Here is a 15,797-nt window from a genome sequence, read left to right as displayed (position 1 = left end):
GCTCAAAATGGTGCATCTTATGTGCCACCCGCACAAGAGCCAGTCCAGGGGCACTGGCAACGATCTCACTTGGCTTGCCGGGTCTTCTCACGCACAGCACATTTCCAAAGGTCTCGGTCAGTAGTCATCGCCATATATATATATATATATCTATATATGATGGCCATGCACATTTTCTGCATTTTTGTGTGTACCAAATTCTTTCACAAGCCACTTGCCTGCTCAGGGTTATAAAAGAAGACTAACTGGTGGTGCTGTGCAGTGGGATTGAACTCCAAATTCCATAGTTGCAAAGCAAGTTTTTTTTTAATCACATAGCCATGCCTAAATGAAGCCCTTAATTACATCAACTCAATCATGTTTCATTTCTTCTTCTAATCCAATGATATTGTTGTTTTTATGTTGTAATCGCAGGTGGTTTGATAAATCGCTCAACCCAATCGTGTCCAGTGATGGTAAAGCATGTGTCACGTTTGAACACTCTTGGGGTGATGGTGTGGCTGTCCTGCGTTACGTCAATGATGTAATTAAAGATACCATTGACCGACCGGTTGTTGGGCCTGATACCTTGCCATCATCAGCAACAGATTCTTCAAAGCTTGTTAAACACTTAGGTAAGAAAGTTAACTATCTGTGTCTTTATCACATTACTGGATTATTACCCATTATATGACAACATGCAACTTTGGAAGTCTACTTTCACCACCATGGTTACCCATGTCAGAAAATGCGGCATACAATCATTATAATTTCACTTTTATCAATTTTCTTGGTGCTTATACAGTATGATGAAATGGATTCTAATTTTGAAAAGAAAATTATTTATTACCTTAAATTAAAATTAAAACAAATATTTAAAATGTTAAAAGAAAACTCGAAAACAAAATTATTCTCCATATTGATTTTGTATTATAGAAATTCACACCCCTTCTCTCTCTCTTTCTGTCTGTCTGTCTCTCTAGGACATGCGAAGGCTTAAAAGAAATGAATCTAGTATGCTCCGCTGGACGTGCAATGTCAGTATGCATGTACGACCGAGTGTAAGCATCTTGAGAGGAAAGTTAAGCATAAGAGGCATTAGATGTGGTGTGCAAGAGAGACGACTGTGTTGATATGGTTATGGATGAGGACAGCTGTGTAAAGAAGTGCTGGTCTCTGACTGTGGAGGGAACTTGTGGAAGAGGTAGACCCAGGAAGACATGGGACAAGGTGGTGAAGCATGATCTTTGAATATCGGGCCTCAATGAGGTGATGACAAGTGACCGAGACATTTGCTGTGCTTGAGAAGACTCTTCCCTCTGGCTTACCAGTTCCTGACAAACTCTCTCTAATTCATGCCAACATGAAAAGAAGATGCTAGATGATGGTGATGATGAGGATGATGATATATGTGTGTGTACACACTCCTTCTCCTTTTCCTCTGTCTATAATTCTTTGTGTATAGCATTCATTTACTCATTGCCTGTCACCAAGCCTAGAATGTGTACTCGTCTTGCACCTCATATGTTTACTCATTATATGAACTGTTCTTTATGTGCCCATTAAGTCATGCTCCATCTGTTCTGTCTCTGTTCACAGCATCACAACTTGAGTTTCTTAGAATTAATTCTGATTGATAACCAAACACTGAGTTTGGGACAAGTGAAGTTGATGTTGCTGTTTTGGTGTAAATGTGTTTTACATTTTTATGAATTGAGAGAGCCGGTGGGTGGGAGGGAGATGATAGAGTAAAATCTCTGAAGATTTTCTGAAGTGTTGCTGATGAATCTGGGTTCTTGTAGTTGTTTGGATATGTTATTGGAATGGATGGGTTTCACAAGTTTTGGTGCAGCTTTTCTGGTGCCAATTTGCTGTTGATTTATGTGATCAGAAGACATCTTAATTTTCCCCTTGTTCCCCTTCTCCCTCCCTCTCTGTTTGTGTCAGTGTATTTCGCTTTATGCATTTGAGGAGAAGCAAGATTTTTATGTCAATTATATTCAATTCATAAATTATAATGCTTCTATCTCTCTATCTCTTTCTCTGTCTGTCTATCTATATATTTATATAGCTATCCCTCTCTCGTTAAGCATTTGAGGAGAAGGAAAAGTGTTTATGTCAATCATATTCAATTAATAAATTCTAATGTCTCTCTCTCTCACTACATCTATCTGTATATTAGTGTGTGCAAGTGTGTTTGCCACCAGCACTGAAGATTACCATCACCAAAACAGGCTGAATATCCAGTAAGCCATGTCAAATCACCAGTGCCAAACCAGCTGTGCCCAATTGTCTCATTCTAGGATCAGAAGTGTGTTCCCTTCCATGTGGAAGTTTTAATATTCAGTGTTGATATTTTAAAAAACTTTCTGCTTGAGTAGTTTCTGGGTGTGGTATGTAAGAACACCTGTTATACTTCTCAGTTTTAAAATACAGAATATAAAAAAAACCGAGTGGGATTAATGTTAGTTGCAAGGAATGCCATGGGTGTGTGACATAACTGGATAAACCAGTATCATAGGTTGGAGAGAGATAAATGAATGGAGAATATTTTAAATAAAACAATATTCAATAGGTTAATTAAGAAAGGAAATTGCTAAAATATTGGTGAGAAATAGTTTGGTAGATCTTCTCAAATCTCGTTTTTGTTATTAAATAAGTTTGAAGGGTTTCATGGATCCTGGGTTGTGAGTAACTTTTGTAATTTTAAATGAAAACAATAAGGGAAAATATGAGACAGAGTTCTTGCCAAGACTGGACTATCTTTGTATAACTTGTATGGTGGCCTTGAACAAGGGTTGCCCATGTATTTCCCTGACAACTACCAGGATGAGGTGAACTCTACATGATCTGTTAGAAATAAAGGCTGACTTCTCATAGAGTGCATTTCCACCATCATCAAGATCCCTTCGCTGATGCCGCCCCGCCAGTCATTGGGTGCCACCCTGGATGCTTTCATAGTCTGCCGTGAACATTGATCTCTCTTCTCTGTCAGGTGAAGCAGGTTCGCAGTGTTGTGACCTGTTCAGTCCTTGATGTTGTGAAACCAGGATTTTCTCTTTTACCGTCCCTCAACTGTGCCCCCAAAGAGTGGTTTTGGACTGGGAGTTGTGGTGGGATACATGGCTGTACCAGACAAGCTATCATCTTTTCACCTGTGTAAAGGGTGGTTCCTGAGCCTTTTGAAGACCCAGTGAAATGCGATAAATAGATAATGACATTTTACTAAAGAAAACAGACAGGACTAATTGCATGATGTACACCTAGATACACTGTACATGTCATAAACCTTGAATGAATGGTTAAGACAGGAATGCTGTTGATCATGTCTAAAGTTTTGTTACTTGACAAGAAGACATTCTTCGGTGGTGGTCAGTTGTCTGTTTTCTACAAACGAAAAGAAAAGTGTTTGTGTGACCATTTGATGGGGTTTTCTTATATAAAGCCAGATATTTCCAACTGAACCCCTTCCCTGTGCACTGCATCAACATGGTAAGTGTCAGCCCTGTATATGCAGTTAGGGTTTGCCTTCCTATCATCAACCAGTTTACAACTTTGCTTTGAATACATTTTGTCCTGCTTCCAACATTGGAGATGTTCTCTTTCAGGACTGAAACCAAAAAAGAACCCCTAAACAGGTTGCCTTGGCAACAGAGTCCATGTCTTCCCCCTGTAGATTGAGTTGAGGCACGGGCATGGCTGTGGGGTTAAGAGGCTTGCTTCCCAACCATGTAGTCTCAGGTTCAGTTTTGAGCAAATGTCTTCTATTATAACCCTGGGGTCTGTAAAGCTTTGCGAATGGATTTGGGAACTGGAAACTGAAAGAAGCCCACATGTGTGTCTTTGTCTTGACATCTCATGATGGTTCTAAATGAACCTCCTTTCACAATAAACTCCATCTGATCTCTGTAAGCAAAGAAAAGTAAACATTAAATCCATGATGATGACAATGATTACTGCTTTCCTAATTGGTATGGAATCCTTGTCTCGTCAATAAATCAAAACACTCCCCCCACCCCCACCAAAACAGTTAATGAATAATGGTGTTATTCTTTTACTTTTTTTCAGTCATTAGACTGTGGCCATGCTGGGGCATCACCTTGTAGAAGTTTAGTCAAATGAATCAACCTCAGAACTTATCTATTTTTTTAAGCCTGGTACTTATTCTATCAGTCTCTTTTGCCAAACTGCTAAGTTTTGGGGCATAAACTCATCAACACTGTTTGTCAAGGGGGTGGGGATCAAACACAAGTACAAAGACACACACAACAGGCTTCTTTCAATTTTTGTCTACCAAATCCACTCACAAGGCTTTTTCTGTTCCTTTGCTTAGATTTCCAATTGGATGCCAAACTCAAAGCCAGCATTACAAATGCCAAAGAACAGTTCCAAGAGGCCAGTGGACGTTTACAGAAGAATTACATTGATTATAAAAAGTTTAACAAAAGTTTCATAAAATCAAAGAATTTGAGCCCTGATTCAGTGATGCAGTTGGTGATTCAGGTGAGACTATTTTGTTTCAAAGTTTTACTGATGGAAAATAAAAATATTTAATAATAATAATAATAATAATAATCCTTTCTACTAACGGCACAAAGCCTAATCAGCTTCTCAACCATGCACTCATTCGTTCACACATGTTCTTCTCATTCAATACATTGTCTTTATTCCTAACTTTTTTTTGTATTGTTATATTTTCATCTCTTCAAGATGGCTTTCTACAAAATGACGTACGGTGAATTTGCTGCGTCTTATGAATCGTGCAGCACCGCAGCTTTTAAACATGGACGGACAGAGACGATTCGGCCAAACACCTTAGCCACTAAGAAAGCTTGTGAAATGATCTTTGGACCTAAATCGACTGCAACTGTTGCAGAAATGCAAGCAGTTCTGGGTGAATGTAGTAAAGTCCATATGAACCTCACAAAATCTGCAGCAATGGGTAAGGATGCCCTGTTTTGGTTTTCTATTGTTTTTGGAAGATTCAATGACTGAAACTGTCTTTTAGTCCTCTGTGTGTGTGTGTGTGCATGCATGTATGTATGTCTCCCTTATGACACCACTTGTGCAGCTGTGACAAAGTACGTCCTGTGTTGAACCGTACCACCTGTGCCAGCATCAAAGACAGACGTTAAATGATGATGGAGAGACTGTGTCATACATTTTCACTTGTTTTGTTGCAGGGAAAGGATTTGACAGACATTTATTTGGAATGAGGACTCTGGCTGAAAAGGCAAGCAGTCAAATGCCAGCTCTATTCACGGACCCAAATTATAAACATATCAACCACATCATCCTTTCGACGTCCACACTATCCAGCCCCATGATACAGTTTGGTGGTTTTGGTCCAGTGGTGCCTAATGGCTTTGGAATTGGTAGGTAATCTCCTGCTTTTTCTTCTCACTAATAGTATTGATGCTGTCTGTCATTTATTTGAGAAGTGCAGCAGTGTTTGTGTGTGGTTAAGAAGTTCATTTCCCAACCACTTGGTTTCAGGTTCTGTCTCCCTGCATGGCACCTTGGACAAGTGTCTTAGGATGATATATTCTTTGAGACAGATATAATGTTTCATTTGATACCATTTTCCTTTTTTGTCTTTGTAAAGGTTACCAAATTGGAGACGAGGCAACTGGTTATGTTGTCACTTCTTATAATCCACACAGAAACGGAAGTGATTTCGTCGTAGCGTTAGAAGAAAGCCTTAATGCAATATATGGTATACTGGAAGGAAAGAAACCTCATTAATGTTGTCTTAATTAAGGAAGAACTATTCAATTACAGTCTCGATACAGCTGTCGTTTTTTACAAGGAAAAAAAAAAAACAATCATTAAAAATGCCAGTAATTCCATCAGGGATGCCAATCATTGTGCAGGATAATCCAATGAATTACTATCAACGAAGAGATTATCTTCAATTTATTTCCAAAGATGAAACAATAACAAAATTAATAAAAGATTTTATTTTTGCCAGATTTTGTCTGTAATGTATTTTTATTAATGTAATAATCCTTTCTACTATGGCCACAAGGCCTGAAATTTTAAGGGAAAAGGTTAGTCAATTACATCAACCCCAGTGCGTAACTGGTACTTAATTTATCAGCCCCAAAAGGATGTAAGGCAAAGTTGACATCCATGGAATTTGAACTCAGAATCTAGTGGCAGACGAAATACTGCCAAGCATTTCGCCGGCGTGCAAACGAGTCGGCCAGCTTGTTGCCTTAATAATAATAATAGTAGTAGTTTCGAATTTTGGCACAAAGCCAGCAATTTTAGGGGAGGACTCTGTTGATTAGAATGATCCCAGGCTTCAAGTGCTACTTATTTCGTTGAAGCTGTTGGCATTTAAACTCAGAACGTAAATCTCTGGATGACATGTCACAAACCATTTTGACTGCCATTCAAATGAATCTGTCAGTTCCCTGACAGATACTGGGGTTGATCTAATCAACTGGCTCCCTCCCACCAAAATTTCAAGCCTTGTGCCTATAGTAGAAAGGATTATTATTGTTATGATATTCATACTGTGTTTGTAAGGTTACAAAATGATTTCCATGAATCATCCCTCCTGTTGTTCTTCACTTTATTCATTTAAACTCTTTTATTAACTCAGTCATCCCTAAGTGATGTAGTATTAGCAAGCAACACTCTTCTCTTGATATTCTTCTTCTTTAGTGATTGAATCATAAACATTACACTGAACGTAGCAATATTAAATACCTATATCTAAAACAGAGAATTAACAATTTCAGCATATCCCTGTCTCATTAATCATTATCCATAAAGACATATGACTGATAAATTAACAGTACCAAAGTGCTCTGTCTTCAAATGTGCTTTAGAATTAAATTGGAATTTTTACCATTTTTGTTCGGAGGAGGAATATTATGAATGATCACCATAATTTGCCACAAGGCATGAGCAATCAATGGGAATGTGTCTTCTATTAGAGAGAAACAGTTCTCTATGGAATTGGTCAAATCGGTGATGAAGTTCTGTGATGGCATCAAGTTATGTTCACTGATCAGCTCAGCAAGACATTCAGCAAGACAACAAAGAATAAAATAATTGTTTTCAAAGAAGACTGGATCCTCAAGGTTTCTCATATTCAAAGAAAGTTTTTTAATGTAGTTGAAGAATTTGCTGGCATAGTTATATAAAGTGGTTAGAAGTAGTTCTTTGCTTTCATGGCAATGCATAAATTCACTCAACAACTTGATGTAGTCTCTCTTTTTAAGCTACAAAACAAAAATTAAAAGAAAAAAAAAACATACAGTTGGTAAATAACACATAAACATTTAATGAATATGACATAGATATTTATTTAATAAGTAATATGTCTTATATCTGTGGCTTAGTGGTTAGGGTGTTGGACTCATGATCATAAGATTGTGGTTTCGATTCCTGGACCAGGCAATGCATTGTGTTCTTGAGCAAAACAGAATAACTCTGCCAATTCCCTGCCCTTCTCGAGCCATGCCTGGCTCATAAGGGCTGGTTTCATTGGTGTATAGGTTTCCCACCTGGATGGGACACTGGTCTGTCGCAGGTGAGCTGCTAGATGCAGGAGGAAAGAGTGAGAGAAAGTTGTGGCAAACGAGTTCAGCAGAGGTTCGCCATTACCTTCTGCCACAGCTGCATGGAGCTTAGGTGTTTCATTCATAAATACATACATCATTCGGTCTGGGATTCGAACCCGCAATCCCTCGACTGCGAGTCTGCTGCTCTAACCATTAGGCCATGTGCCGCCACTCCCTCAGATATAAATAATAAAAGTAACAAAGTAATACTGAAAATATTACAGGAAGAAAAACAAAATCAAAAGATATTCAAAGTACCTGAGTAATTTTGTCATTTAATATCACTTTTTTGATGACTGCATTCTGGAAGTCAGCAGTGAAAGTTTTAAAACTGTTTCTAAGATTTGAATTGTGAGGGGCCAAATCGCAAATTTTCATTGAAGCTTTTAAAGTGGAACCAACACAAGGTAATGTGATTTTATGTATATCTGTTAAGAGGAAACTATAAATGATCTTCGTACTATCAATCACTGTGTGTTCAATAACTTTGGTGATCTTGTGTTGGTCTTGGAGAAGATGTGAAACACTTCTTAAATTAAATGAACTCTGCAGGAAACAGGTATGGTTCGTCAGCATACGATCTAATGAATCTAGCTGATTAGTCAGACGTTTTCCAGAAGGTGGAGGTGTTAAAATATTACTAGATTCTGCATCTGAAAGAGAAAAAAGAAATGAATGTGTGAATACATATGGCATTTGTGAATCAGTGCATGTGGATGCACACACTGCAATGTGCATGGTTGTCATTCCTATGCAGACGTTATTTATGGTGCGGGTGTATGTATGTGTCGTCACTCACAAATGTATGAATGCATTTGTATGTATGCTATCTGTATGTGCGTGTACAGATGTGTGGTATGAATAATACCATAGATATCATCATCACCATCATCCTTACTTAACACTCAGTTTCCATGGTTTTGACAGGATCGAACAGGAAGGAGGACTGCATCATGCTCCATTGTCTGCTTTGGTATGATTTCCTAACACCAACCACTTTACACAGTACAGTGGGTGCTGGTTTCATATCACCAGCCCTAGTGGTGATACCTCATAGTTTGCAAGGCATCCACCACTGCCCCCATATCATTATTGTTTCTCCAAGCTTACACAGGTGACTGGCTGTTCTCCACCACATATCAACAAATAACACATCACTTTGTTATCTCCAGTGAAAGTGCATGGCTCAGTGGTTAGAACATCAGGCTTACAATTGTGACGTTTGATTCCCAGACCAGGCTGTGTGTTGTGTTCTTGAGCAAAACACTTTATTTCATGTTGGTCTAATTCATTCAGTTGTAGAAATGAGTTGTGACATCGTTGGTGCCAAGTTGTATCAGCCTTTGCCATTCGTTTGGACAAAATCAGTGATGTGGAAAGAGGAGACTGGTACGCATGGACACCTACTGGTCTTCCACAAACAACCTTGCCTGGACTTGTGCCTTAGAAGGGAACTTTCTAAGTGCAATCCCATGGTCATTCACGACCATTCATCTTCTTCATTATATATTCTTACTCTTTTACTTGTTTCAGTCATTTGACTGCGTCCATGCTGGAGCACTGCCTTTAGTCAAACAAATCAACCCCCAGGACTTATTCTTTGTAAGCCTAGTACTTATTCTATCAGTCTCGTTTGCCAAACCATTAAGTTACGGGGATGTAAACACACCAGCATCGGTTGTCAAGCAATGTTGAGGGGGGGGGGGTCAAACACACACATACATATATATATATACATACATGATGAGCTTCTTTCAGTTTCTGTCTACCAAATCCACTCACAAGGCTTTGGTCGGCCCAAGGCTATAGTAAAAGACACTTGCCCAATGTGCCACAGCAGTGGGACTGAACCCGTAACCATGTGGTTGGTAAGCAAGCCATTCCTGCACCTATATATAACATCCTCAGATTATTTTATTGCAAGTCTTTCTTGGTCTCCTTCTTCTCCAAGTTTCATTTAATTTGGTTGCCCAGAACCTTGTTGTGCAGCTCCCATCCTCCAGACACTCAACAATTGCCTCTCTTGCACAATGGATCTTATCCTTCCAGTACCCACTTTCTCTCTCTCTCTCTCTCTCCATTTGCATCATGTCATTCTTGTACACTAAACATCCAGCAGAGTTTCTTTCTTAGTCTTTATAAACTCCTCTGCATTTAAGGTTTCTGTCTCAGTACTCCATAGCATTGCAGTTTGTATACAAGCATCATTCAATATTGTCAACAGTAAGGGTCAAAGCTTCCAATATGTTCTTAATTATGGCTCGTACATGTTCAGAGTATCCACCCAACCCCACTACTACTCAAGAGCTCACCTGGACAGTAGAAGCCAAATATCTTAGCAAAAAGCTAAATTATAAACTCTTAGCCTGGTTGTCTATTGTTTCTACCAATGCACACACATAAAACATGATTATATTCCAGTTTAATGTTTTAATTAAAGATTTTTCCTGTTTCTGTATAATTTTTTGCACTTTACAATAAACTTCCTTGATCCATAATCAATAGATTTGATTCCCATATTTTTCCTTTTATGGTAGTCAAATTTATGAGACTTTACCACCAAACATTTTTTTCATCATTGGTCTTCTGTGTCAGCAGTCACATGGACAATTCGTCATTTTCCAGTTAAATTTATGTATGCTTTACTGCCTGAAGTTTCCTGTTAGGCGTCCACATCAGTAATCATGAGGTAATTTTTTTGATGTGTGTTGTTTGTGTGTTAATCTTATCCTTGTGTTGCACAATTAGTATTGCATCCATGATTGATTATTTATTCTTGTGAGGAATTTCATATGGTATGTAAGTGTTGTCTATTAGTATTTTTCTATCCAAATTTGGTGTGTGGTATTGTGTTTCACAATTGCTTCTTGTTGTAAATGCACAGTGAGTCTACAAGTGAGTGTTGTACTAGAGTAAAGAGGGTTAAAAAAAGCCCCCCCCCCACTTCAATCGTGAATGACCATGGGATTGTACCTAGAAAGTTTCCCTCCAAGGCACAAGTCCAGGAAAGGTTGTTTTATGGAAGACCAGCAGTCGCCCATGAACACCAGCCTCCCCTCTCCATGCCACTGATATTATCCAAGGGAATGGGCAAAGGCCAATACAACCTGGCACCAGTGACATTGCAACTCATTTCTACAGCTGAGTGAACTGCAGCAACATGAAATGAAGTGTCTTGCTCAAGAACGCTTCACACAGCTCAGTCCAGGAATTGAACTAATTACCTCATGATTGTGAACCGGACACTCTAACCACTGAGCCAAGAGCATGCGTGGGCTAAGATTACGCGCCCTCCATTGTCAGTTAAAGTTTAGACAGTGTCACGTGACAATTTGCTGGGACTACTTGCTGGAGCCTAGCAGCGGGAAGTTTAGACAGTGTCATGTGACAACTTGCTGGGGCAGCCTGCTGGAGCCTAGCAGCAGGTATAAAAAAGGGGAATTTGACATGACAATCAGTCCGACGCTGACACTCGTTGATGCTGCATCGAAGAGGCCAGGGAACAGAAGAAAGAAGACATGCACCCAACACCAGAGCTGAAGACACCTCCGAAAGGGGGTGGCCCCGCTACGTCAAAACGGTAGAGGAGTAGGGGCCGAAACCGGACGTGGTTCCTCCTGATGATGTCTTGAGCTAACTGGATCCTATAAAGGAGCTGTTGTGGTAGCAGACCACGAAACATGGTTGAAATTCCTCCATTCTTCCTAGGCCAATAAATAACAGCCTGAGTGGTTGGTGTTAGGAAGGGCATCCAGCTGTAAAAATCCTGCCAAAACAGTTACAGAAGTCTGGTGCAGGCTTCGGCCTGGCTGGCTCTTGTGAAACCGTCCCACCCATGCTAGCATGGAAGGTGGACGTTAAACGATGTTGATGATGATATATATATTTCGTTTATGGATCTGGTTTGCAAAATTCTTTATGTGAGTTCGTGTGTTGAAGCATATTCTGTTGTGTCTAGGAAGAGTCATTCTCTTTTAGTGCCTTATAATTTAACACACTCACTGGTAAAATTTCCACTAAAGAAGAAAATAAGTGGAAATTTTACTGGTGAACGTCTTAAATAAGGCACATAAAAAGAGAATGACTCCCCAGACACAACAGTGTATATATATATATATATATATATATATATATATATATATATTTATACGTTGTTTAAATTACACTGTATAATTATTAGCTGTTTTTGCTGCTAATAATTATACATTGAGGAAATAAAAAAAAATTTTTTAATGTTCTTACCCTGAAATATTAAATTACTGGATTCCAGCTGATTAATTAATTGCTGTTGGCAGCTGATTAATTGGTTTCGGTTAGTATTGTAAGAATCATCTGGCAAATCAGAAATCTGTTTTTGGTAGTCAGACATGAGGCCCTCAACATATTGGCGGGTTGGAATCTCCTTAGGTTTGTTTCTCAATATAGCGAAAGCAATGGCAAGTTTGATTTTAAGGATGTATTGTTGCTCTTGAAAGAATCAGGAAAAACAATTTTTGATAAATAATAATAATAATATAAAATAAATATATGGAAAGAGAGAGAAATTATGATAAACACAAATTTCTATCATTTGTTCCCTACATATGTTTCCCCATTGTGGTAATTTGCAACCTCTGCTCTGGATGTTTCAGGTGCAAATGGATGCTGAACCATAACAGATCATCAGAGGAAACTTCCCTGCATTATGTCACACAGAGCAAATGTGTTCTTTGGCATCATTTCTATGGCTGGAAACCCTTCTTAAAACCCACCGCTTTGCAAAGTGTATTGAGTGCTTCTTTTTGGAGGCACCAGCACTTTTGATGATTATGATCACCTCATAACTTGCAAGGCTATGGGGCCTAAAATTGACCCCATATCTGAGGAAAATTAGAAGTAAGAGAGAGAACGGACAAAGATTAATGAAGCGGAATTTAGAAGTAAAATTCTATTTTTTATCTTCCATTCACAAAGTCGTTGTTATTGTTTAATCACAATTATAATCAATGATGCTTCAAATGTGACCATCCCATCTTTTTTAATTTTTTCCCTACACTGAGTTTCTAGGACTGTTTTATCCTGTGTCCTTTCCAGTGAATCTTTGCAGTATATTTCCCCCCAGGAAATCATGTACAGAGAGACATTTAAAGAATCACCAGGAGTCGTTACTGAGTTGATTGACCAATTGAAAATAAAAATAAAGGAGCTTTCTCATTAAATGGGAATTTATAATAATAAAAATAATAATTCTTTCTACTATGGGCACAAAGCCTGAAATTTAGGGAGAGGGGACTAATCGACCCCAGTGTTTCACTGGTACTTAGTTTATCGAATCCGAAAGGATTAAAAGTAATGTCGACCTCCGCTGGAGTCGACTTTGAACGTAAAGACGGACGAAATAACATTCAGCATTTTATCCGGCATGCTAACGATTATGTCAGATCGCTGCCTTTATAATAATAATAATGATCCTTTCTACTATAGGTACAAGGTCTAAAATTTGGGGAGGGGGGTTAGTCGATTACATCGACCCCAGTGTGCATTTTTATCGGCCCCGAAGGTCAAAATGGACCTCGGCAAAATTTGAACTCATAACTCCGCCGAGATCGTAAGCAGGCATAAACTTTAAAGATTTTTCTCTCGTAATCAAAACATAAATTAAATTCCCGATGCAAAATAAGGAAAGATTAATAGACATAAATTCCAGTTGGAGCAACACAGAAACGACTGGGGAATATTTTCCCTCGCCAGACGACAGGACGTTGCTAGGCCTAACTGCAGTTTGGTGCCCCATCACAACTTTGTGCCCTCATAAAATTCGGAAAAATACATATATTTTAGTGAATTTTTTCAAAGGTACGCTTTCGATGGTGTAGATTACAATGATGTCAATATAATTTAGGAAAAAATATTTTTTGATGGGGATTTTCGGATCGTTATCTCCGCCCCGACTTTGTGTAACTTTAGCATTTTTCACTTCATGATTTCAGATTTATATGTTTGAAACCTCAACATTATGTAATCCAGATTCTAGAAAACATACCTCTGAAAAATGTCATTAAAAAATATGCATTTTAAAGAGAGAGGGCGAGAAATGTTTTGAAACGCCTTAAAAAGTAATCCTCGAAAACGAATCTATGTGTAATTTCATTTATAAATATGCATTTTTCAGAAAATCATGAAGAAACAAAGTCGGTGAGGCATCAATCTGTAGTTATACCTTTGATTAAATTTTTTTTTTTTATACATAACTAACGATCGTAAATCTGGGAGGTTCTTCTGTCGCATCATTTCCAAACTAATCATTTATAAAGGATTCTATAATTTCCTTTTTCAATACTTATTCTTCAATTAATTAATAACTGAAGACGATTCTTAATCCATTGGTAACCAAGAAGTTGGATGTTATCGATACTGAAATTAAAATTGATATAAAAAGACGTTGGAAAACCGATTTATAGCATCGACTCCATCTAAGAATATCTAAAGAAAGAATTTTATTCCGAAATATCATATCAGACTAAATGACTAAGTTACAACCAGGTATATATATATAGGTCCATTGTTTGTATTATTGTTGTCCCATTGAAAACTTTTTATTCTTGATATTTAAATGTATGAAATGAAATGAAAGTTCATTTGGTTTTTAATTCTCTTCAACAATGATGTTTTATCTTTCAAATTTCCCCTCCAAAAATCAATTCATAAATAAATACCAGTAATATAATAAACAACAGAAAGATTTCACACACACACACATGTATACACATGCCTGTGTATGTATGTGCATGTATATATATATATATATATATATATATATATATATATATATATGCGTGTGTGTAAATGAATTGATGGAAAACAACATGAATTGGAAAGAAGAAATTAAAAAATCGAAAGTTTTTTTTGTGAGGGAAAAAGACAACAAATTTTCTGAGGATCATAAATCCTGAAGAAATTATGATGAGGAGGAAAAAAAAAACCCAAATGTCTTGCACTTTTCCTTCCCCCATGGGGCAGGGACAAATATTCCTAAACTTCTCCAAATATATTTAAACATACCTAATGTTTCAAGTGAAATTTCTGTTTCCATAATTTTCATAAAATATCCAGGGAGAAGATGAAGAAGATAAAGTATTCTACTGAATGGATGAGCAGAGGAAATGTCGACTTTGACAAAACATATTTGTCGATCAGAAACAAGCAACACCGTTCTGCTATCTTTCACGACTAGTGGTGAGGGCGGTGGTGGATCTCCGTCGGTTTCGACGATTAGGATTCATTTGTTCGATCAACCGAATTGCCTGCTCCTGAATGACACATAAGTGGCCGAATATAACTCAGACATGTGTATCCTTAACCTAATTCTCATGCAAATTCAACAACACAGTGACAAGGTTGCTCCTTTTGAATTACAAGCACCACCTGACCGGTTTCTATGTGGTTTCTGCATACCCAGATTCACTCGCAATGAATGGGTCAGCCTGAGGCTTTAGAGAACTATTTATTCGAGATGTTATGGGATCGAACCCTGAGCCCTCGAGGTTGTAAAGCAAACTTCTTAATCATTCAGTCGTACTGTATTTACGTTCCATAACTAAAAACGGCATTAAACAGTTGTTCTTCCCGAGGTATGAACCATGTTATTACTGATAACTGAAATCATTGAAACCGATCCGGCCATTCGCCAGAAGTATCACGTCGAGTGGTCTGAGAAACAGTTTTTTTTTTCTCTCCACTCTTAAGTATAACCATCTCGAGACATTCGAGTCATCAACAGTCTTTAAAAATCATGAAGTTATGCAATTTTTCATAAAAACTTGAGGCATAATGCATATTAGGGCATAACTACAGATTCCTGTTCTCCCCACCGACTTTGGATGATCATAACTTTCAGAAAAATGGATATTTTTTAATGAAATTTTCTACGAATATGTGTTATATCATGTAGATTCCGAATATACAAAACTCTGTGGGGTGAGGAAAGTGTTTTAGGAGGGGATGTGGAATTCATCTTAACTTTCAAGAAAATAGATATTTTTTAATGAAATTTTCTACAAATATACCTCGGACTATGTAGATTCCGAGAACATAGGAATTTTGGGGGAAAACAATTCGGGGTTACTTTTGAGGACCGTTCCCCACTCGGGGGTGTTTCGGAACAAGTCCATATTTGTTTCATTTTCTCCGTTTTGTGCGTTTGTGCATCCGTAAATTTCTAGTCCTCTCACACACACACACATACACACACACAAAGGAAAG

General features: G+C 38.0%; 2 protein-coding genes across 2 annotated transcripts in view; one reads left to right on the top strand and one right to left on the bottom strand.

Annotated features, from left to right (window-relative positions):
- The window catches only part of LOC106867325 (carnitine O-palmitoyltransferase 2, mitochondrial), a 35,523-nt gene extending 29,572 nt beyond the window's left edge, over window positions 1–5,951 (top strand). The window contains exons 11-15 of the mRNA XM_014912164.2: window positions 415–614; window positions 4,313–4,482; window positions 4,690–4,921; window positions 5,163–5,354; window positions 5,585–5,951. Of these exons, the coding sequence (XP_014767650.1) occupies window positions 415–614; window positions 4,313–4,482; window positions 4,690–4,921; window positions 5,163–5,354; window positions 5,585–5,724 (934 nt within the window). The 3' untranslated portion in view covers window positions 5,725–5,951. The remainder of the gene's footprint in view (window positions 1–414; window positions 615–4,312; window positions 4,483–4,689; window positions 4,922–5,162; window positions 5,355–5,584) is intronic.
- LOC106867324 (uncharacterized) lies at window positions 5,925–15,122 on the bottom strand. Its single transcript, XM_014912163.2, has 4 exons — window positions 14,598–15,122; window positions 11,799–12,023; window positions 7,815–8,209; window positions 5,925–7,214 (listed from the first exon to the last, which is right to left on the bottom strand). Exons 1-4 carry the CDS (start codon window positions 14,635–14,637, stop codon window positions 6,804–6,806), a joined length of 1,071 nt encoding a protein of 356 aa, XP_014767649.1. The 5' UTR covers window positions 14,638–15,122; the 3' UTR covers window positions 5,925–6,803.
- Between the last annotated feature and the right edge of the window lie 675 nt (window positions 15,123–15,797).

The sequence above is a fragment of the Octopus bimaculoides genome, chromosome 3 (assembly GCF_001194135.2).
Source record: "Octopus bimaculoides isolate UCB-OBI-ISO-001 chromosome 3, ASM119413v2, whole genome shotgun sequence".
In the NCBI taxonomy this organism is placed as follows: Eukaryota; Metazoa; Mollusca; class Cephalopoda; order Octopoda; family Octopodidae; genus Octopus; species Octopus bimaculoides.
Note: the sequence above shows the minus strand (reverse complement) of the source record. Positions and strands in the feature narration are given on the sequence as shown.

What these genes read in the sequence shown, in the direction of transcription:
- LOC106867324 (XM_014912163.2), bottom strand. Translation starts at nt 14,637, where the DNA reads ATGAAAATTATGGAAACAGAAATTTCACTTGAAACATTAG. An exon ending in AATTTCACTTGAAACATTAG is followed by an intron (nt 12,024 to 14,597) that starts GTATGTTTAAAT and finishes GATTCTTTCAAG; the next exon opens with AGCAACAATACATCCTTAAA. An exon ending in CAGTAATTTAATATTTCAGG is followed by an intron (nt 8,210 to 11,798) that starts GTAAGAACATTA and finishes TTTCTCTTTCAG; the next exon opens with ATGCAGAATCTAGTAATATT.